Source organism: Suncus etruscus, chromosome 4 (assembly GCF_024139225.1).
Source record: "Suncus etruscus isolate mSunEtr1 chromosome 4, mSunEtr1.pri.cur, whole genome shotgun sequence".
NCBI classification, from domain to species: Eukaryota; Metazoa; Chordata; class Mammalia; order Eulipotyphla; family Soricidae; genus Suncus; species Suncus etruscus.
The window spans coordinates 82,059,668-82,084,423 of NC_064851.1; the positions used below are offsets into that span (position 1 = coordinate 82,059,668).

The following is a 24,756-nucleotide window of genomic DNA, read 5'->3' on the forward strand; positions in this document are numbered from 1 at the left end:
GGGGAGGGGGAGAGAGAGGGGGGAGGGGGAGGGGGAGGGAGAGGGAGAAGAGAGAGAGGAGAGAGAGAGGGAGAGGGAGAGGAGAGAGAGAGGAGAGAGAGAGAGGGGAGAGGAGAGAGAGAGAGGGGAGAGGTGAGAGAGAGAGGGGAAAGGGAGAGGTAGGTATTTATCTATCCTAGAGACAGCAGAGAGGAGGGTAGGAGAGAAATTAGTGACAGTGATGGGAAATGTGCTCTAGGGAAAGATGGTGTACGTTGTATGATAGAAAGTCGTGAACAGTTTTTAACCAAGGTATGTAAATAAAATAATTCTTAAAAATTAATAAAAATGTGTCAGTATTTATTTATTTAAAATCTCTTCTATTTTATTAGAAACAGAAAAGGTAATTTCACAAGCAGGAAATAAGTATACTTTAAGTAAGTTTTAACACTGCTTCACCAAAGTTCATGTTGGTTCCAAATAAACAACCAATCCCTGATGATTCCTTTAAGTGAGTCTTGCTCAATCAGGTGGGAGCTGCCATATGAAGGAGGAGTTGCTGGTCTCCTAAATGGCGTTGTGTTTTTTTCAGTGCGCTGAAGAACTGTATTTGGGCCACTTTGCTCCCTGAGTTAGGCTGCAGGACAGGAGTTGATGCTCACAGCACCACTGACCAGGGCTGCTTTACTGAAGCTCACAGGCTGCCCGTCGATCACAAAGTGACGGATACAACCTGTGAAGGGTTTACTGGGGGCCAAATGTGGCGTCAATAGCGACTCTGTCAAGAGAGAAAGAAATACAAAGATTGTAACAGCCTTTTTAAATTTTATGGAAAACATTTTTATAGACATCATGATGATATGATTTCAAAAATGAACATGAATGATTCACTAATTATCCGGAAATAATGTGATCAGATTTCAGAGCATACGGATATACCTATTTATGCGATTTACTTTGACAACTAAAACAAGTCTATTGTCATCAACAGCATGGAGTGTCTGGTGCCTATAAACTTATTTCATGTCTTATATTTTGATAGTTCTCAAATTATGTTAATGTTTTCAGTATTTGTGGACCTGTGATGAGTTGACATTGATATTACTTTTGTTAATAGTATTGGAGTGCTGAAAGTGTCCATATTTACACAAGACAGAAACTCAAATGGTAAATGTTATGTGTTTTCACTGCTTTATCAACTAGGTATTCCCCCATTTCCCTCTATCTCTCTCTCCTTGAGTCTCCTTATTTCCTTACAACAATATCTGAACTTAGGATAACAGTAATTTCCCATTAGTCTCAACTTTTCTTTTATTTTTTAAAATAAAAAAAGTTATTTTTTTTTCGGGCCACACCCATTTGATGCTCAGGGGTTACTCCTGGCTAAGTGCTCAGAAATTGCCCCTGGCTTGGGGGGACCATGGGGGATGCCTGGGGATCGAACCATGGTCCTTCCTTGGCTAGCGCTTGCAAGGCAGACACTTAACCTCTAGCGCCACCTTGCCGGCCCCTAGTCTCAACTTTTCAAGTGAGAGGAAGAATTCCACATTTTTTTCTTTAATTCAAAAGCTCTTCTAAGTTTAAGTGAGGAAGGCATATCAAAAGTCATGAAAAGTCACAAGCAGGGGCCGGAGAGATAGCATGGAGGTAGGGCATTTGTCTTGCATGCAGAAGGATGATGGTTCAAATCCTGGCATTCCATATGGTCCCCCGAGCCTGCCAGGAGTGATTTCTGAATATAGACACAGGAGTAACCCCTGAGCGCTGCGGGATGTGACCCCCCAAAAAAAGTCACAAGCAGCCAAATTTGAATGAAGAAAGAATCCTTAGAAGAAATTAATAAATCCTTAAAAATGTATAAAAATATACAAAAGAAAAATCTTTAAGGGAAATTACACATGAATGACAAGAAAGCAAAAATTCTTATTGGACTTCTTTACCTTGAGAAAAGACAATGATTGGATTTAAAGCCTTGAGTCATTAGGGGCTAAAATAGATAATAAGTTTAATTTGAGTCTCACCATTCTAAAAATTGAGAATGCTCAATTCTAAAAAGTAGAGAATGCTCATCATTCTAAAAATCTTAGAGCCTTAAACACTAAGATCATCTCTGCCTGTGTTCTACAAATGGAACAATAAAGGCTAAATAACAGCACATGCTTATAACAGGATTTACCAAATACTTAAAGCCCAGTGTTGAGACCTACTACTCAACACTGAAAAAAAAGAATCCTTTGAAAAAGTTTCTAATTGTTCACGGACAACGCACTAGACAACCCAAGGACACTGATAGAGATGTAAAATGAGATGGGTAAATATTGTTTTCATGCCAGTTACTTTTTATGGTTCATGTGAGGAGGTTGAAATAACAACATAGGAGTTTGGAAGACATTTATTTTAACTCTCAAGGATGACTTTGAAAGGTTTAAAAGACAAAGTGGAGAAAGTAACTGCAGATATAATTAACTTTGCTGAGCAACTTGAATTAAGAATGATGACTGAATTGCTGTCATCTCATAATAAAGTACTTAATGATCAAAGTAACTTTTGAAGTTCAATAGCCTACTGATGAAGATGCTATGAACATCATTGGAATGATCACAAAGGATTTGTAATATTACCTAAACTTAATTGCTAAAGTCGTGACAGGGTTTGAAAGGAATTGAATTGAAATCCAGTATTAAAGGAAAATCTATGATGTGTAAAATGCTGTCCAGCAGTATGGCATACTACAAAGTCATATTAAATGAAAAGAAGAGTTAAATACTACAGCTAACATTATTGTCTAAGAAATTGTTACAATCACCCAAACCTTCAACAATCAATTAATTTTGTTACATTATTATACAAAATATTATTTATTCTTAGCAGTAAACTAGATTGCTGAAGACTCAACTTATAGTTAACACTTTTAGCAATAAAATAAAAAAAACTGTTTTTCTTAGACATGATACTATTGCATACTTATTCGACTACAGTATAGTTTTAAACTTAACATGCCAGAGGAAATGAGATAAAACTAGCAAGTCTCACTTTATTGCAATAGTGTACTATTTATTGTAGTGTAGAACCAAAGCTTCAGTATCTCTGAGGTTTGCTTGTATTTTAGCTGCTTCCAGGGCTGAATTTTACTCTCTATGTGTAAAAGCATCAGTATGAATTTTAAGGAGGTACCTATGCTTTTTAGAATTTCATCTGTATGCTATACTGAGCGGAAGAAAGAAATTCTAGCATGCACATTATTTTTGAACTTGGTTAATGCTTCAGTTTAACTCTTCATTGTCCTTTCCATTTAAGCCTGCACATTTTATCAAGTTCATAAAATATAATGACAAAATAATGAATTCAGGTCACCTAAGTATTAATTTTTCTTTATTCAGAGTTTGAGAACTATAAATTGGATAATGATTACTAGCCTAGTCTTTGTGTAAGCACAGGTGCCTGCAGTATGCTAGGGGACTCTCTCCCCTTATTAGAGATCTAGAAGAAACCTTAGACTTATTAATTGTATGGAAACAAATGTGTGGAGATGCTCAGAGCAATATAATTTGAAGCAATTTAGAACTTAGAAACATAAAATTTAAAATCCTTTTAGTCAAAGCTTATTATTATGTACAAACAGAATATGCATAGTCACAGATAAAAGGTGGAAAACAGAAGTCAGTAACTCAGAAAGACATAAAACAGGACAGCAAATTAAACATCATCAAGCAGTACAAGGCTGCACCACTCTTCCTAAACCATGCAGATTAGGAATATTTAGAAGCTTTGGGCTTAAAATAAATCACAGAAGTAGCATATTATATCTTGAATGATAATTACAAAGTTTTAGATATGGAGGGGCCTGAGAGATCAATATCCATAGTTACTAGATAAATGAGTATACAGTCTTTATACAATATACCATATTTATACTATGAGTATACAGTGTTTATACTATAAATCAGTATTCAGTCTTGTATTATACTACATATCAATAAAAATGAATAAAAATGAATAAAATAAATGGATATCAGAATAAAAATGAATAAACAGTTTCCCATTTTGGAGACTAGTTGTTGAACACAGACATTTATTCTGCTCAAGTTTATCACCCATTAGTTCCTGGAAGACATTATCCAAAGAAGCCAATTAATAGAAGTCATGACTTTTATAATACAATACTATAGGTTGAGTGAAGTTGTGATTTCTGGATACATGGAAACAAACAAAATAATTTAATAATGTTATGTAGAATGTAGTGGAATAGTGGTGTGATTAGCTAGAGGTGTGATTTAGAGGGGAGATATGTGTCTATATATCTAGAAGTCTGAGCTTAGGCCAAAAGTCAAAAAAGGAATTGAAAGAGTAGAGTTCTTGCAAATGTAGAAGAGAAAAACAAGAATATTTACAAAATTTAAGAGCCTGTGTTCTTGAGCAAAGGTTTGGAACTGAGTGAGCATCATTGAACATTTGGAAATAAAACAAAACCCAGAAGATGTGGGAAAGCCCTCAGAGGCAGGGTCAATAAAAGACCAAATGTTTAAATGCATGCTAGACTGAGTGAGTTCTCATAATACTTCCTTGGGTTACCTGTGAAATAGTGCAAACAATATTGTGATTTCATGGAGGAAAGAAATGTGCAGCATTACAAGAATAGATATCTGTACGATACCTTCCTTTCTGTGCTGCATCAAGTGCATTGATGGTCTTTGCCAGAATCTCTTTCAATAGAAAACAAGGGGAACAGAGATGCAAATGGACAGGGAATATAAAGGCATCATGGTTTGCTTTCTTATTTTTATCAGTGTTACTGTTATAGTTAACACTGGTGTTTGAAAGTTCACATGACAAAACAAAGCTAAGCATAGTTTCTATTGTTTTAGGAGTGCCAAGGTCAGATATTTAATTTTATTTTTGTGTTCTCAATTTCACTTAAAGCTTTACTTGCTTTTATGTAGGACTAGTTAAAATTATTTATTTGGGAGACAGGGAAACACCATGTTTAGTTTATTAAAACTACCACTAGAAGTTTTAGATACAACTAAGTAGTTTTGTAGACATGGGATCTTGGTTCAATCTCTAGTATCACAAAACAACCCCCCAAATCATAACAACACAAAGATATACCTCAAAACCTTTTTTTTTTGCCAAATTCCAGATATAGGAGTTTCTCATAGCTCATTCTCCAGCTGCAACTTTTTTTCTAAGTTAGTGAAATGTGTGAAAATACATTTAACAAAGGGTCATATTTCCCACTTTAGTGATTTCAAACAATTGGGGGGTCCATACGTGTCCACCTGTTACCATCCTGAATTACACACCACTCTTGGCAGCAAAGTTACTGATGTTTACAGGACACAGCCAGCACCCTCTCTTAGGGAATGTCACTATCTAACAACAATAAAATTTATGGTCTGCAGATGTTTCACAGTTCAAGAAAATCCTGATAGGGAGAACTGTGCATTCTTACCCCCAAGGAGGAGCAGCAATTATCAGGCAACTTTTTATCCTCCAAGTTGTCAGACCCCAGAGCAAAATCAATAAGTAAGTTTTATATCTAGCATGCATTATGTTGTGTGCATGGAGAGAGAAAAGTGAACTTAAAGGAGAGAAAGTAGAGTGAATGTGGCAAAGTGGAAGCAGTATCTAGAATGCTGGAATCTGGTGATTCTCATGTGTTGCTTTTGTAATCAATTATCATGAGACTTTTTTCCGATGGAAGAACATAGGGGAAAAGTCCATTCAGTTATTAGGTAAATTATAAAAACTTATGGCTCCATTCTTAATACTAAAATCACAGAGAGGAGAATTTCTATTTTGTGGATCTAGAAACTTGTCCCATTAGAAAGACTCTTACCTGGAACACCTCCAACAAACACAGGTTCCCTGTGATCAACTGGTTTTGGATTCAAGGGTCCAACCACATGGTTCACTTCAGAGTCCACATCCAATTGAACCACATTAGAATCTCTAATGACTGAAATACAGGGAAGAGGAAGAGATAGACCATAAGTGGAACTTGATAGATTAATTAAAAAATAATTAAAATTTTTTATTTGGGGAACTGTGATTTACAGTATGATAATAGTAATTGATCACAGAGATGGCTTTTATTTACTCCAAAATAATTTTCACAATTCATATTATTAAAAACATCACATCTAACCAATAAGTCATTAATATTTTTCCATTGAAAGGGATATTTTGGATATTTATTTTGTTTCACAAATAGTACTATTGAGCCAAGATTATTTTGGCTACATTTATATTTTCAAGTTGATTTATTAGATTATTATGTATAAATTACATATTTTATTATATATTATATTTATGTATTTAATTTGATTTGGGGTGGCAACTTTCAGACTGTTATCTATTATCTTTTCTTTCATATATGTTATAGTCTAAATTGTGTCAAGCATCATTCCATAGGTGAGTGAATAGCCTCACTTCACAAAGCAAACCGAGAGTACTCTGCTTTCCTTACCTGTGATTCTGTGCCATCTGCCGTCACAGAGACTCTGTTTTGGTGTCACTGAGGTGGAGAAGTCTCTGATGCCATTGTTGACTTTCACTATTACCTGAAAAAGACAGGGAAAGTCATATCATTTGCTTTCATCTCCTTTTTTCTTATTATTGTTTTTGGGTCCTACCTGGCAGTACTCAGGGCTTATTTTTCACTCTGTACTCAAGAATCACTCCTGGAATTGTTCAGGAGACCATATGAGGTTCTGAAAAGTCAAGTACCCTGCCCACTGTACTATAACCCTGATCCCATTCTTTATTTTTTCGCTATTAAATTACAGTTTTTAATTTACCACAGGAAGAAAATATTTAAGCCTCAATAGATGATATGTTATGCAATTTGAACACAAGGGGTCGCTCTCCAGTAGGCTATAGAAACAGTTCATAGGACAAAGGAGCGAAGATGGGAAAAATAGTAATAAAAACAATATTTTTTAAAAAAATTTTTTAAGAGGTGACATATGCTATACAAAGCTGGCTTAAATTACAGACAGAGAAAAAAAATTACAGATGGAGAGCTTAGTCTCTGGAGCAAAAGCATCTGGGCTCAGATACTTCACACTCCTACTTTCCTCATTTATGTGCCCCTTAATTCATTTGCACTACAATAGTGTGCAGAGCAATAGGGGGATTACATACATGAACCTACAGAATGTATTACATGACATACAGTGAGAACCATATAAAGATCAATTTTAGTGTTATTTGACCAAATAAATTTTTTTTGTATTTATTCATTATTTTTATTCTGGGTTTTTGGGTCAACATTCAGTGCTAAGGAACATTCCTAGCTCTGTTGTCAGAAGTGACTCCTGGTGGTGCTTAGGGAGATGAGGGATTTAAATTAGGACTTTTAGGATGTAAGAGAATTTTCTTACCCTTCGTATTATCTCTCTGGCTCTGAAGTAAAAATATATTTTGATCTTATATAAAATAATCAGTAATATTCACATAGAGCGATGTTTTTGCCTTAGTAGTTATTTTAGTATTCTCATGAATGTTCATTAATAACATTTTTGAAGAAAACTGCTGTTTAATCAAAACATTTTTTTACCTCTAGCATACTAAAAGAGAAATGCATATATTTGGTATGCATGCATATATAAATAGATGTTTTAGGTTTTGCTAGTTTTGATAATTAGAGATTAGTTTATTGATTTTATATATTAAAAAGTCATTCCCAAATCTTTTGTGAAAACCCTCTGTGCAGTTTTATTTTTATTTTGCCACAATTTCATGTTCTTTCTTGAATGAAATAAACTCCTAGACTATAAAACTGAATCCAGAAGTTGTCTACATATAAGTTTCATGTCACAGCTTTCTCCTCTCTTCTACTCACTCCACCATTTAGGAAAGATTGATGAAATAATTATGTTAAATAAATTTTCATTGGATAGACTATTAAAACATTTTTATCACACTACCTGCCCATTTTTTATGTGAACATTCAGGTATTCTCCATTGACACTGTGGCCATGAACAAGGGTTCCAGAGTTACTTCTGGGCCGCACTTCAAATGCAATCTCGAATTTCAACCCAATATTAAAAGATTCATCTGTGGAGGGAAAAAAGCTATGAACACTCAAGAACAACTACCTGTATTCTGTAACTAGGGCATTATTTTGTGATTATGTATTTTTGTATCTTTTTGAAATTTGAAGACAAAAGAAGCAGAAAGAGCATTTTCCTGGTCAAACATACCATGGACAGTTCTTAGGGAGACTGAGATTACTAGCACACTGTTTCTCCTTGGAAAAAGAGGTAGGTGCGGAGAGAACAACCCTGAAATAAGCTCTGGCTACAGGAGTTTAGAATGGAAAAAATTGCTTCCAACTCACAAATTGGAAGTTTACTACTTCATAAGTAAGAGGATGGCAGGGATGTCTGTAGAGAAGGGCAAATGCTGGAAGTTGCACACCCTCAGGCTAAGTGTAGTTTGATTGTCCTCTGCAAGGGGAAAAGGAGGCATATAAACCACACCAGGAAGGACACTAAGGCCCAAGATTGGCAATTAGACTTTATTATGCTATCAGTTGAAAGGGAACTGACTTGATCTGATCTGTTTTAAAAACAATTTAAAAATAATTATTTTAGGATAATTCCTTAAAAGTTTTAGGACTGTAGGGGCCGGGCGGTGGCGCAAGAGGTAAGGTGCCTGCCTTGCCTGCGCTGGCCTTGGACGGACCGCGGTTCGATCCCCCGGCGTCCCGTATGGTCCCCCAAGCCAGGAGCAACTTCTGAGCGCATAGCCAGGAGTAACCCCTGAGCGTTACCGGGTGTGGCCCAAAAACAAAAAAACAAACAAAAAAAAAGTTTTGGGGCCGGGCGGTGGCGCTAGAGGTAAGGTGCCTGCCTTGCCTGCGCTAGCCTTGGACGGACCGAGGTTCGATCCCCCGGCATCCCATATGGTCCCCCAAGCCAGGAGTGACTTCTGAGCTCATAGCCAGGAGTAACCCCTGAGCGTCACCGGGTGTGGCCCAAAAACCAAAAAAAAAAAAAAAAAAAAAAAAAAAAGGCAAAAGTTTTAGGACTGTGTAGCAGCAATAGCAGATAAGTTCTTGCAGTGATGCAAGGAAATAATTTTTTTTTAAAAATAAATTTTTAAATGGAATCACCGTGAGATGCACAATTACAAAGTTATCCAAGAGTTTTAGTCCTACAAAGTTCCAGTTCACAGAATGATCCAGTTCTTCCCAGATCCGTCCCGACTCCTGCCTGCCTCAATGACAGACATTTTCTTTTCTCTCTCCATTTCTTTTAGAAAGTGGATTCATTTTTGTTTGCTTGTTTTTGGGCCCCACTTGGCAGCGCTCAGGGGTTACTCTTGATTTTGCTCTCAAAAATCGCCTCTGGCAGGCTCAAGGGACCATATGGTACGCTGGTAGTCAAACTGGTCGATCTTGGTTGGCTTCGTGCAAGGCAAATGCCCTACCACTGTGCTATCTCCCCGGCCTCAGAAAATGAATTCTTAACAAGTTTATCCATGTTCTCTCTAAGTCACATACTGCCAACTTGGGCCTCTTAATATTATGTGTGATGTGTCACTTTATAAATGATTAAATTTTTTTTTGCTATGAATGTTTATGAAGAACACCAAACGTGCATATTATTAGGCATTTTGAGCTATACAAACCTTTAAATTCTTATAGTGAAACTCAGTGGAAGACTGAGTAATGTATGAGGTACAGGAATAAAGAAGAAAGCACACTCATGAGCTAGACTAAGAGGAAATATGGCTTCTGCTTAATTTAACTGGTCATGTATGACCAATTATTATTAATTATTATTAATTATGACCAATTAATTATTACCAAAGTAATCCCAATTCTTTGAAAGCCATTCTACACATTACTTTCAGAAAAAATAGTTCATAATTCATGTTTTCATTATGAGTTATTGTTAATTCGTACCTAGGACCACGTATCCTCCTTCAGTTGAGAAGTATGTTCCTGTTTCCATTGGGCCCTCAAAGCAAGGTGTTACGCTGAATGTCTGAGATGCAAAGGTGACAGAGGCCCCATTGAGCTGGAAATTGCTGAGACAACCGCTGAAACTGTAGACAGAATTGATCTGGGAGAAAAAGACATTTCTTAATCTATAGTTTCAGCAATAACAGATATAATAAAGATAAACAAATAGAAGAAATTTGAGTTCTCAGGGAACCAAGTAATTTTCATTTATCTCAGCATTATAAAAGATCAATATTTTCCATTTATATTCTCTCTTTTATTTCCATTTAGGTTTTTGGGTCATGCCTGGTGATGTTCAGGGGTTACTGTTGATGGTGCTTTGGGACCCATAATGGGATGTTGGGGTTTGAACTCAAATCTCAATTATGTGCAAGGCAAGTACCTTACTTACTCACTCTACTAGCTCTCTAATTGGGGTATTTTTCTTTTCTAACTACTTCATTGGAGCTGGGATTTTTATGTCTTATTGTCAGTCAGCAGTTTTGAGCTATGTCAAAGTGAATTACAGTTGTGACTTTCAATAAAATATTAGAAACATCCTCATTGGTTTTCCTTCAAAAATGACAGCTGTGCCCAAGATTATTAACAGCTGACGAGAATTATGTGCTTAACTGTTAAACCTTTAGGGTAAATAAGGGTTAAAAGCTCAAATTTCTGGTATTTCTTTAGCTATTTGTGACTGAGTTTTTTTTTATCATATCACAGGAACTAAAATATTGGGTTACCTTAAACAACTGATTCATGTTACTTTAGAAATTTGTCTTTTAAGGGATTGTCATGGAATTTGGGGCTACTGATATACAATCCAGTTTATGATTTATGTCAAGAAAATATGGTCCTTGGATGTATATGGAGAATATTATGGTGAGCAAAATGAGACAGAGGGTGAGAGAGAGAGACATAGAATGATTATACGCATATATGTGGAATATTAAAAAAATGATAGTATGGTAATAATATCCAGAGACAATAGAGACAAGGCCAGGAGGAGCAGTCCATGATAAGAAGTTTGTCACAACTAGTGGAGGAGTGCAGTTAGAGCAAAGAAGAAATCATTGTGACAATGATAGTTGGAAATGATCACTCTGCACAAGGTTTGCCCCAAAGGCAGGCAGGGGAGAAGACAAGGGTAGGGCAAGAAGGAAACTGGGGTCATTGTGTGGGGCAATGTGCACTGGTGAAGAGTGTTGTATACTATATGACTGAAACTCATTCATGAACTACTTTGTAATTTGTGGGGAAAACAACTGTATTATGAACAACTTTGTAAATCACAGTGCATTAAAAAAGTGATTAAAAAAGAAAAATGTGGTCCTTTGATGAATTTGGCTTTTTGCTATATATTTTCAACAAGTGTCATATTTTAAACTTTCGATCTTTTTTGAAAGTGCTACATGGGTCAGGTGGCCTGATGTTTTAACACTCAGACCTTGAAATCTGGGGTGAAGGTTCTTGGTGCTGGGACAGAATTCAGGGTTTGCATATGTTAAGCATGTGCTCTATCACTTCTGCTGTCTCCCTGGCTCTCTTTTTCTTTGTCTTGTTGGTTTGGGGTTGGGGCTATTTTTGGGACTTACTCCTTGCTCTGTGCTCAAGAATTACTCTTAGTAGTGCTTAGGAAATAATATTTGGTGCTAGAGGATCAGATAGAGGCCAGTTGAGTGCAAACCAAGCTCTTTACCTGCTGTACTATTGTTCTGGATTCATGGCCTAAATTTTTTATCTTTTAAATGAAAAAAATCAATAATATTTATTATATTTATTTTCAAAGGTAATCATAGTGCCTTGCATATTTACAAATGTATCTTTCCCTTTTCTCTCTCTGCCATATAGAATAAAAAACAAAATGAGATCATAGTTCACATAATGGTTTAAATGATTTTATTTTACTCCATAATATTTAATGGAATGCCTTTCATTTCTTTAAGTATATTTTATAGGTAAAATTATGCAAACTTGAATAAATAAGCATCTTCTTAAAATATAGGTTTTCATTTATACCTCTGAAATTTTTCTCACCTTACATGGACCTGAAAATCAAAAGACCCCTCCTGACTTCGTAATGCTTTGGGACAGATATTCTAGAGCACCACACACATGTGGTTATACTAATAGATGGATATAATGGAACAAATGACAGTTATTTTCTTCTCAGTTTGCTAATGGTAAAATGAAGGTCTGAATTATGTGTCCTTACAGCTGTTAAGGTGAGTGTCTCTTACTGGTTAAACCTGGCTTACCTGAACATTTTTCACAGCTCTTCCGGGAGCTACACCACCTAAATAAATTGGACCTTTGATCTTCCAAGCAGCCCCAGTAGGAGGAAGATTTTCTTCCAGGACTCGCAGGCCATCAATTATCAGTCTGCCACTGCTCTTTTCTCGACTAAATATAACCTAGGTGGAGAGAAGGAAAGTAGTATATCACAAATACATTACAAGGCAATGAACTCTACTCTTGCTATACTGTGGTAAGTCTACAAAATTCATGAAAAAAAAAATGGTTTAGTCTTGTAATGGTAGGGATATGTTACTGTGCCATGCATAATGTTGATTTTTTAATAATGCATGTACCAAAACAAATAATATTATAATACATTACTTCAATGAAAAATTACAAATAAAACTATAGATGTAATTCTTGAATCCAGCTCATATTTAGTTATTAAATATTTTCTCAGCTGGCTACCAGACATAATCTCTTCCTCTCCAAAATTTATTATAATAAATTGTAGTACATTGCATGATAATTTACTTTTGCTATTACATTCATACGAATACTTTGATATATTATTTTATTTGTAATAATCTGTTTTCCTAATCAACTCACTTCGTCCATTATATTTTCCACATTTTAGTAAATAAAGATGCTAAAAATTATTGAAATTTAGATACTTAGAAAGTGGAAAAATATTTTGAGTGAAAAATTATTAGACACCAAACTTCAATTTATGTTGGTGATTGATTCTGGTTATAATAAATGTACTAAAATGAAAATAACTGAAAATTGATCTGTCAAAAATTATGTTTAACTTGTTTTAAACAGGTTTTATTTTATAGCAGCAGGCATCAATATTTTTAGCAGGAGTTTTTGAATAGAATAAAAGTAATGAAGGTTTTGAAATTCAGCTTTGAGCATTTGATAATAGGAGTTTAAAATGGATGTTTCTAAAGCCAAAGTTGTACATTAGAGTCATTTCACTTAATAGTGAATATTTGTTGATAATAAGAGTCACTGCCTTTAGCTTACATCATGCCACAGTCCATCATTGTATTTCTCTTGGCTTCTAATTTTCAGTTTCTTGTGCCCAATATTAAACATGAAAACCAAGCGACCATGGGCTAAGAATAGGGTCATGAAGTCATTCTCTTCTTGATCTGAGACATAGAAAATCATTCCATGGGAAGAACGAGTTTTCAGGCGAATGGAAAATTGAGATCTGGTGAATGAAAAAGAAAAACTTAACTCATAGAAATGAGATTGGCATAATCTCTAAGTTTCACAAAAGCCCCATGTAAGAAAGATTTAATAAGTATCTATTATATTCAATTCCAAGAAGCCTTACTTTCTATGCCTTAGTATGAATATTGACAAGCAGGACTAATTTAAAAATTGAATCCTTTTCTATTTCCTTAAATACATTCCATTTTTAGGGAAGCATTTCAGCTTATGAGTCATATCATGTCATTTAAAATACAGTTCCAATGAGATTAATTACAATTTGTATGTTTATAAAGCTCATTAACATGGAAAATTACTAGTGGGTAATTAATATACTATATAAACTTATAAAAATAGCATATATAATTTAGCTAAAATAAAGGGTAATGTTTTTCTGAGAAAAACTTATAGAAGGCTAGGGAGATGGCTCACAGGGTTTTATATAATATACTACGTGCAGAAGTCCCCAATTTGATTCCTGCTAGTGTATAGTAACCCAAGTACTGTTAGGAATGGCTCAGATAGATATATAAAAAACAAAAATTGATAAATATCATATATTTAAAAGCAGTCATCAGGGTTGTGAAGACAATAGAACACTAAAATTTTAGTTCTAGGCCATAGTTAATCAATATTTATTTATTTATTTATTTATTTACTTATTTATTATTTTGGGCTATACCCAGTGGCCCTCAGGATTTACTTCTGGCTCTGAGTTCAAAAGTTGCTCCTAGCTGGCTGTGGGGGGCATATGGGATGCTGGGCATTGACCCTGAGTCAGTCTCATGCAAGGCAAACACCCTATCTGCTGTGCTATCAGTTTGGCCCGAGAATAAATATTTATAAGAAAATATTTAAATAAGCTTTTTTGAGACTTAAACCTTTACATTTTTTATTTTTTATAGTTTTGGAGTTAGACCTCATGATAGTCAGTGGTTACACCTGAGTCTGTGCTCAGGTTCATTACTGACAGTGTTTGGGGGATTGTATGTAAAAACTGAGGATCAAGTCCATATCAGTCATGTGCAAGACGAATGTCTTAACCCATGTACTACTATATTTCCATAATTTGCCCACCTTTTGTGCTTTTTAAAGTTAATTTTTTTTCTTTTGGATTATATCATGGGGTGCTCAGACTCTATTCTTAGTATTTTGTTTCGGTTCATTCCTATATGCTTGAGGGACCATGTCATGTAGGGATTGAATCTTCATGCAAAATATTTGCACTAGCCCTTGGAACAGTATCCCTGGTACTTTAGAATTATTTTCTAATAAGCTAAACTTTGAGTATAAATTTTTCCCAAACACAAAAATAGTGAATCTGTCAATATAAGAAGTAGTAAATTAGAAAGGCCAGAGGCATCCTCCAAAGTACTGGTCATGTGAATATTTAAAGAGCTATATATAATGTATCTAAAAGATTTGGGTGTTAACATAACTAAAAGAAAAAGTATAAAGTATAGTTTAATAATGTAATTAGAAAATTTTAAATACTAGGAAGAGGTGCTGCATTGTAGTGATACTGTTAGGGCTGAATGTAAGTGTATTTGTATTTTCAGGGTCTTTCTTGATAAAATCTCTAGCTGTTCAGATATAGTTCCTTTAGAAAATCTAAACAACTTCAAAATCATAGAGTTAAATGAACAACTTAAAACTTGTCCCTTGTTTTTTCTCTGTCTAATCTTAAAGATAAAACATAAAAACTACTTTAAGAACCCACATTATGTAGAAAGGAGAAGAAAGTCAGAGAGAATGTAGTTGGAAACAAGAATTACCTACTATTTAATTATTTAGTTTGCTGAGAAATGAATTGAATTAAGATGGCATAGTAAGCAAAGGTCAAAGGAAAAATATAAGATGCAGTAATTAAGGAGTAGGTAAGTAGAAAAATCTAGGTTTGGGTCTAAATTTGGAAGGCTGGTGTTACTTTACTTTTCACCAAAATCATCTTTTAAGTGCTCAAATTCTTGGCGACTGTTGGCTGTTCCTCCATACTGATACGCATGCTCTATGGCTCGAGGGCTTTTGGAAAGTTGGCAACGAGAGTCTCTTGGAGCAGGCTGCTCTGAGAATTTCAGGCCAACTGGGTCCCATGCAGGTGCATCTTTACTCTTTTCCCCCTATAAGAGAGAAAATAAAGCATTGTAAGGGATGAAAGTAGCATACTACTGAAGAATTTTTTTGTGAATTCCATCACTAACACGTTTACTAAATTAATTAAAGATTTCTTATTTCTACATTATTATATTAGGTCCTTCTCATTCATCAAAAGCAAGTAACAGTCCCAGCATTGACAAATAACAAAGGAGCATTTACAAATTCAAAATTCTCACCTGTAAACTAAAGTTATAGACATAACTGCCCTATCATTTAAATAATACACTTATTAAACTTCTGCTAAAAAGTGGAAAAAATTTGCAGTAAGATATTCCTAAGCAAAACAGTGAAACATTACCAGAAAACATGTCATTTTTTTAACATACCACTTATTATGCTTGAATTCTATGTAACATTTAAAATACTTAGCAACAGCTTTACTATATTTCAGAATATCTTTTGTTAGAGGAAAACTTTTATATAACAGGATATAAAATCACTAAAAACTGTCTGTGACTGGAGATATAGCATAGCATCTAGGACATTTGCCTTACTTGACCTGGGTTCCATTCCTAGAACCACGTATGGTCTCCCAAACCCTTTCAGAAGTATTTATTCCTTAGCCTCCAAACAAACAAACAAACAAAAAAAAAAAAGAGGAGTAAAAATATTTAAAAATTGTCTGGTGTTCTTAAAGTGGTGACGTAAAAATCTAGAGTTATAAAGTTAAAAGCTAAGATTAATTCCCAAAAAAAGAATAGTAAGTGCAAATGAATATGATCATTTATCCACTTATTTATTTATTCAGGCAAATATTTATTGAATACCTAAGAGGAAGCAGTAAAGGGAAAGACAATATTTCTGTCTTCTTTAAGGGGAAATGAATCGGTAGTGAGGAGCAGAAAGCTGAGAAGTGATTCTTGTTATCAAGGCATTAAAATTGATCTAGAGAAACAAGTACAAATGTGGCAAAATTGAAAGATGGGTTGATACCAGTTAGAAACTACTTTAGATGATTTGTCAAAGAATGGAGCTTTGTTTTTCAAATGAATAGGTGTTATTTGGATTTTAAAAAACTAACCCTCTTCTGAAAGGAGTGTGCCATAAAGTAAGGGCAGATTAGAGAGGACAGTTTGGGAAAGGTCAATAAAAGTAAAATAAAATAAATAAGATCTAGTACATGAACACTACCTCTCATCTGTAAACAGTGCAAACGAAAGCAAATGTTAGAAAGCACCAGCGTCTAGAATGATTCATGAGGGTAACAGAAATTCTGGTACAATATTATCTTTTACCTTTTTATTCAAACTTGTTTTAGTCTTCGAAGAATTTTTTCCCTTTTTGTGGAGGAGAAACAGTGGTGGAGATTCGATGGGACATTCATAAAGAGAAGTGTGGACCTTTTCAGAGTACTGCTGGAAATCTTCAACCTCCACATCTCTATCCAATCTATGTTTGAACAGAGAGGTGGAGGAACATTTAAAAATAATATTCAGAGTTACATGATGAAAACTATAGACTCAAAGAGTTTCGTTTCTTTTTCAGCTAAGATAAAAGGAATCATTTGTTGAGCATGTTTTTTTTTTTTTAATCCGCAATTGAAAACAGAACTAATTCAGAATGTCATATGTCATACATTTCTAGGTCAAAGGACAGTGTCTTTTTGGTCTGAGCTAGGAGGGTTGCTCAAACATAGTAATGATGGTTAGATGAGAATGTCTCATTGATCCATCCAGACAGGAAGTAAAAATTTTTGGTCAGTAAAATTTATGTGTGTGATGGGTTTTTAATTCATCAATCACTATCTTCACAGCTGATCAAGAGCTATATGCCTGATTCCTGCACATTTTAACAGATAACTATCTTTTTCTCTCAATATATTCTGGATTATTGAAACAACCTTTGTGTTATTAAACTATTAAATGTTTTTGTTTATTCTTGGATTCTGTGAGTTCTCATTTTCTTCGTTAAGGCCCCAGATTAATGACCTCTAATGTGTTAAACTAAAAAGACTTTCTGGGGGCCCGGCGGTGGCGCTAAAGGTAAGGTGCCTGCCTTGCCAGCGCTAGCCTTGGACGGACCACGGTTCGATCCCCCGGTGTCCCATATGGTCCCCCAAGCCAGGAGCAACTTCTGAGCGCATAGCCAGGAGTAACCCCTGAGCGTTACCGGGTGTGGCCCAAAAAAAACCAAAAAAAAAAAAAAAAAAAGACTTTCTGAACCTCCAACAAAGGTTTGGGTGTGCTTTTCTCTACCACACAATTAATAATAAATGCAAAAATAATTGCATCTAGGTGCCTAGAAAATAGTCGAGTGGTAAAGTACATGCCTAACATATACAAGATCCTGGTACAACATGACCTCTTGAAGATGTGGCCTGGGTGGCCCTTCAATTCTGCTAACATCGTACTGAAACATTATGTCTGCGTTATATATATCATTATATCATGCTTAAAAAAAGAGTGAAACAGCTGTATCTAATATTTATAATTTGCTGTAGGCCAGATTCACTATATATGTCATCACTTAACAATTTCATAACAAGCATCCTGGAAGTCACTATTATCTTCATTTTGCAGGTGAAGAAATGAAGGTTAATCTAGGCAAGAAAGATCATAGGAAATTTAAAGGGCAAAAAATTTAACACACAAACCAAAGTATGTCAGTTATTCTATTAACTACCTTCTAATTACTGCTTTCCACCATTTCTGATAAACTTCAAACTTTTTAAATGTAAGCTTTAATTATGTAAATATTTTCATTTTTACTTTCCATTATGTATCAATCATATGGACTAATGAATAATAAAAAATTATACCTGGTAAAGTAGGCATTACTTATACAGCCAGTCAAATTAGCAAACTGGGGGCTGATGGGTGAACCGCCGAAGTAAAACTTCTTTTCACCTGCTTGTGTTTGCTCTGCCTTCCCTTTGGTAGGATTCTCATTCCCATATATGTTTTTATCTACCATCAGCTCATATCTGCAAAAAAAACAAAACAAAACAAAACAAAAAACCAACTTCTTTATACACCAGACAACTAAAATTTTATGTTAACTGTCATTGAAGATTGTAGGTTTTCTCTTGGAATTTTCATGGAACACATGATTATGAAACAAAAACCGTGAAACTCTTCATGAGGCCCAAGAGAAAAAAAGTGATGAAATATAGTTACATTCAGAAAATAATTAGAAATATTCAATATATGGAATACATAATATACAATATAGAAATGTATAAATTCTGAATATAGAAAATAATGTAGACCTATTTAAACACCATAGTTGGAATTAAAACCCATAAAGACATAAATTTAGACTATTAGTCAATATCATTGTTTTGTGTGTGCTCAAGAGAATATAATTCATGGTGATTATTTAGAATATAATTCATGATGAATATTTAATTAAATTTATGAGAGAATATTTTTGTCACAAATCACATAAATTTTTTTCTTTTGATTTTCGGGCCACATTTACCTATGCTCTGACTCTGTACTCAGGAATCACTCCTGCTAGCCTCAGGGGAGTGATGGATATTGAACCTAGGTTAGCTGCATGCAAGGCAAAAGCCCTATCTGCTACACTATTTTTCCAGCTTCACTTAAAATTAAAAAAATTTTTATCCTGATTAAAAAATAAGTCTAGAAAAGAATTACTGTTTTTCTGTTGTTATTGTTTTTGGTTGGATGGGGAAGGCCCCACAGATCTAGACACAGATGATAGCTGCAATCTACACCAGGAATTAATTTCCAGAAAGCTCCCTTCTGATGAAAAATATTAAAAAAATTAATATTATACAGTTTTGAGGTAAAACTGTGAACTTAAAAAATCTAAATGAATCTAATATTTTCTGAGCTCATTCTAGGAGCAGAATGCTGCTCTCCAATCTATAAATAGCATAAATAGATATTTCTTTCAAAGAGGCTATAATCTATGGCTTTACTAAGAAAATTTTATTTTTTATATTTTATAATGATTTTTTAAATTTTGGGTCACACTGGCAGCGCTCAGGGGTTACTACTGGCTCTACGCCCAGAAATTTCTCCTGGCAGGCCTGGGGGACCATATGGTATTCCGGGACTCAAACTGCCGTCCTTCTGTATGCAAGGCAAATGCCTTACCTCCATACTATTTCTTCAGCCCCTGATTTATTTTATATATCTTAAAAATTAATATTTATTTAGACAAAAGGTTAATTTTTTTCTTCTGCCCTTTTTTGGAACTATCAGAAAAGTAATAAGCTAGAGTGTCATTCAAAATGGTCATGTGAGAAAATCGTGCCCTCCCAATAAAAGTCTCCAGTGTAAAGACTCACCTTGCAGGTGAGACTGAGGTGATGATGAAGTGGGATAGCCCGTCATTGTACTGTTTATTTAAAGACTGCACCTTGGTTCCTTTCACATCCATGATCACACTGCCATTACCCAAGGAAACGGAGAACACATCTGACTGAAATGCAAGTACAGACGTTGAAGGAAGAAATGCTTGGATCAAAGAGATGTACATGTCTTCAACACTTATCTAATGGTATTGCTTAAAGGTAAAAGTTTGCTTGAACAATAGTTTCAATAAAATACATTTTAAAGAAATAGTTTCAAAATAACACAATATGTTCCATGGCTTAGATGGCCACTGCCTATGGACAAAGACATGTTTCAGTGGGTAAAGAATCTAGTCTGCTTTGATCTGAACTGAAAATATCTGGTGATTTTTTTTTTCTTGTGGCCAGTGGCTCTACTATAAGTTTTTTTTAAGTGGGTAATTTCTATCAATAAAAAGTTACAGTTAATAAAACAATGTTAGTGTTCCAACATTTATAATAAAATAAAATGCAAAATTTTAGTCAGAAATATTCATTTTTCCCACTCTGCCAAAGGCCATCTAACTTCCTTTCATAAATCTCTGAGGGACAGGTTATGTAAATTCCAGATTAAGAACTCCTGAAATAATACTTTATAATGCATCTATAATAATGTATTCTGCATATATGCCTGAGGCAAAATTCTTGTGCAGCAAAAGTCATTTTTAACTTGCTTTAAAGATAGGCATAACAGATCAATAACCACAAAAATTTCCTCAGGCAAAAACAAATACTTACTCCTGAAGCATAATAGAAGAGCAAGCCATTGGGCTGTAGTGTTCGGAAATTAAAACCTCCTTCAAAGCCATCAAAGAAAGATAGTTTCTGAACTGAAGAAATAAAACTCTGTCCATTGAAGTATGCTCTACGAGATATCTGTGCCAAAAAATTAGAATATGGGCTACTTTAAATGTCAGTTTCACATACAACAAGTTTCTATATTGACAATTTATATTTTAGCTTCTGTAATTCAGCAATGTTCACCTTTCTGAATTCTGACAGGGCTTTTGCCTTTCCCCTTCTTCCTTTACCTCAAGTGGATAAGTATATTTAGTCTCTACAGACATTGGAAGCCCTTCCTATTAGTTAAATATTGAAGCAATTGAATAAGTCACAGAGGAACATCACAAGGTATGCTAGCCTAGTGATTTTTCTTTTCCTGCTCTTCACAAAAGCATCCTATGGTATACTTTTCTTAAATTAATTTTTATTGTGACCAAAGTGCATTACAAATCTTTGACTGCATCATTTATGGTACATAGTGACAATGAATGAGGGGCATTCCCACCACCAGTGCTGTCATCTCTCTGCCCCTGTTACCAGTATGCATCCCATATCTCCCTCCTCTACCCCCCAGAATGCTAGTGCAACTGGTCTCCACTTTACAGCTTGTTATAGATTGAGCATCTATTCCAAAGTCATTGGAGATAAAAAGGATAAGAAAAAAGGGAGAAAAAAAATTGGTGACAACTACCAAAAAAAGAAAGAAAAGAGAGATAAAAAAAAGAAAAATAGAAGAAAAAAGAAAAAAAATGAACCCAGCAAATAAAAATAAAAATAAATATCTAAATAATAACCACAAGAGTGAAAAAGAGATAGAAAAGTGGAAGAAAAAAAGAGAAGGAAAATAAAGTAAAAAACTAACAAATCAAAACAAAACAGAAAAAGTATGGGTGCTGGAGTGGCAGGGTTTGGCGTTTCACCCCACTTTTTTTTTTTTTTTGCATAGGCACAGTAAGCATTGGGGAAGAAAGGGAATTCCTTTGGCCTAAGAGATTCAGGGTTTCTCCATCAGTCAGGGATCAACCCCTGACTCCATATATACTCATTACCCCATCCCAAAGGCTTTTTTGTGATGCCAGGAAAGTTTCCTCTCGGTTGTGTGTGAGAAAATCAAGCCACTGTAGCTAGCGAACTTGGTACTTGCGTGGGCTATAGTTCAGTGTCTAGGATAGAGTCTCTAGGGAGGTTCCTATCCATCTCTACGGTATACTTAACACTGCAGAGAAGCTAAGATTTTCCAGGTTTTGAGGAGTTTGCTTATTGAAAAGCTTTTGTACTTACAAGAGAGTCTTCTGGGCATCCATAACCAACTCCCAGGGTTTCTGTCTGCTCCAATAAATTAAAGTCTTTCTTTTGGAATTGGAAACCCTTCATACATCCTCTAAAGTTGATATCTAAGGGAAGGTGTTTTGTTAGAAACCTGGAAAAAAAAAGTAGTGCCACTGAAATAATCAATAATAATGACCATTTTTCTTTGCAGTTGTATGATATTTAAATACAGTTAGAGGCAATTACAATAGCTTTATCATCATTTATATTCTCATGCTTTCTTTGATAAGTTGTCATTAATGTATAACCTTTGCTTACAGAACAACTTTATTTGGAACCATTATTTTCCTTATTTCTTGACAGTGGTACAGGGAGAGTGAGGGAGGCAGGAACCACTATATATAGCAGATAATGTTTTCTTGGGAGGTCATATCCAACAAAGTTTAGGGTTACTTCTGAATTTGAACTCAGAAATGATCTTGGCAGTATTTGGGGGACCATATGGAATGCTGTCAACCAGCTCTCTCTCCAGCCCAATTTTAAAATAATGTTTAACTGTATATAGTCCTTATTTTTTGAAAATTAAAATATTTTGCACCCTCATGTTATTTAAAAATTCAAATGTTTTAGAATTAAGACTAAAATAATAATAAAGGGAAACAGTGATGCTCTGTTTCCATACAATTCACAGGCTTTATCTTTTCTTTTGAAGATCACAAATATCACATCAGATCATATTTGAGTTTTATAATTATGAAAGAAATATGTAGATCACAAATAGTAGCTACTGATTTAAGGGATAATAGAGATGGATTAAGCAGACTCAAGGGAACTTAAGGGAGTCTCAATGAACCTAGGTGCATACAGAGAAGTTACAGGTGGGAGTGTTTGAATTTTCCATTATTTTCTTGAATAATACTCAAGCCAGCATACCAATAGAGTCAAACATCTGCTGAAAATAAACTTACCTGGATTGTAAGATTTCTCGGGGAGCTCCTCCAATGTATATGTCCTTGAAAGGCATTTTCATTTTTTCATTATCCATGCTCTTGACATGACGTCTATCAACTACCAAAATCATTTTCTTGTCATTGTGATAAATGATTGAGATCTGGAGAAATAGTATATAATGAGTCTTGATTAGTGATAACCATTAACTTGTTTATTTAATTTTTGGACCACATTTTGTGATACTCAGGGTTTATTTTATTTATTTTATTCCTGACTCTGCAGTCATATCAAACTCAGGTAGGTTGAGTGTAATGCAAGAGCCTTACCTGCTATACTATTATTTTGGCCCCAAATATTTAGCTTTTAAAGATAACTACATATTTTTTTTTGAAGTAGAACAATTGTCACAGTTTACTGAAATGGAAAGTTGTGTGAGTGTTATCTTTCCATCTAATAATACCTTTTTGTGTATAGTATTTTCAGAACTGGAGTGACCCTGGATCACAGACACGATAACTACATATTTTTATAATAATTCTGGTAATAGCATCTGGACCTCCTTGAGTTGTATGTGTGTGTCTTTGTACGTGTGTGTGTACAAAAGGTGGAACACATTTTTTCTCATGTACACAAAAATTCATATAATCTGAGGTCCACGTTGTTTGGAAAAGAATTTCCAAGTAGAGAGGAAACCAGCCCAAGAGGAAAAATTATGAGGTTTATGTTTCCTTCCATTTGAGGAAATTCAAGAAAGAACTATAAAAACAGGGAACTCTGAGATCATCAACTGCTTTTAGTGTCATTTTTTGGTGATCTAATGAGAAAATGTTAGTCAGAAGAAGACTTTTTATTGTAAACCATCCCCATGAGGTTACAAACTTTGACCTGAAAAGGGAAATGAAGATTGTGATTCCCTAAATTTTTATTCATTTTAAAATATATTATGTCCTTTATACATTTTATTAAATGCTAGATTTTAAACAGATATTAGTGGAAAAGATAATATATTTTTATCCTCAACATAATATACATTTTCAACTCTAAAGTGATTTCTTTTTGAATTATTTTATAAATATGTAAGTATTAATATTTTCTAAGTTCTATAAAATGATTTAAAAGGAAGTGTTTTATTTGCTTACATTCATAATTTTTAAGTTTACATGAGCTTAAAGGATAAACAAGAGACCATGTAGTTAAACAAATGTGTAGTAGAATAATTTAGGAATATCATTGTAACCAAGACATTTACCAGTCTTCTGGTCAGTGGGACACTGAAAAAGATATATGTCAATAATTATATTATTGATATCACCAGTAGAACTAAAAAGTCATCCCTTTTAAACATTTTCTATCTTGGGGTTAGGAAGACAAGTTCCTCTTTTAAATGTGAGGGTTTAATTACTGTCCTTTGATTTTCATTCAGTTGTCTGAAAACTTCATTAGACATAAATATAACAAAACATTATGAGAAGCCACCCAAACCTAAACCTTTATACCTCGTGGTATTTTGCATCATTAATACGAGCTTTCTTCAATGTATCTTCAAGATGAACTGGGCCATTGCTAAATCCAAAGTCATAGAACACATGTAGGTAACCATTGCGCATTTCCAGGCTGAAAAACATACTCTGTAGAGAGAATTTTGAGAAGTGAGCATCTGCTATTATAAAGCTATATATGAATACACACACACACACATTGCTGAATTTGAGAAGTAATACAATATTGTCACTGTTTGGGCAACACACAGAAGTGCGGGGGACCATAAGATGCTTAAGGTTGGTACCCATGGCTCCCTTATGCAATGCATGTGCTTCAATCAGTTGTGCTAACTGCCCTTACCTAACACTATATGCTCTTTTTACTCCTTTCTTTTATTTTGGTATTATACTTAGC

General features: G+C 34.6%; 1 protein-coding gene across 1 annotated transcript in view; it reads right to left on the bottom strand.

Annotated features, from left to right (window-relative positions):
- Positions 1–338: 338 nt before the first annotated feature.
- LAMA4 (laminin subunit alpha 4) overlaps positions 339–24,756 on the bottom strand; it is a 161,831-nt gene continuing 137,413 nt past the window's right edge. The window contains exons 24-38 of the mRNA XM_049771231.1: positions 24,357–24,488; positions 22,878–23,020; positions 21,922–22,060; positions 20,596–20,733; positions 19,813–19,946; positions 18,313–18,477; positions 16,790–16,943; positions 15,330–15,517; positions 13,206–13,395; positions 12,197–12,352; positions 9,897–10,056; positions 7,911–8,041; positions 6,449–6,542; positions 5,819–5,938; positions 339–757 (exon numbers count right to left, since the gene is read on the bottom strand). Coding sequence (XP_049627188.1) covers positions 612–757; positions 5,819–5,938; positions 6,449–6,542; positions 7,911–8,041; positions 9,897–10,056; positions 12,197–12,352; positions 13,206–13,395; positions 15,330–15,517; positions 16,790–16,943; positions 18,313–18,477; positions 19,813–19,946; positions 20,596–20,733; positions 21,922–22,060; positions 22,878–23,020; positions 24,357–24,488 — 2,190 coding nt within the window. The 3' untranslated portion in view covers positions 339–611. The remainder of the gene's footprint in view (positions 758–5,818; positions 5,939–6,448; positions 6,543–7,910; positions 8,042–9,896; positions 10,057–12,196; positions 12,353–13,205; positions 13,396–15,329; positions 15,518–16,789; positions 16,944–18,312; positions 18,478–19,812; positions 19,947–20,595; positions 20,734–21,921; positions 22,061–22,877; positions 23,021–24,356; positions 24,489–24,756) is intronic.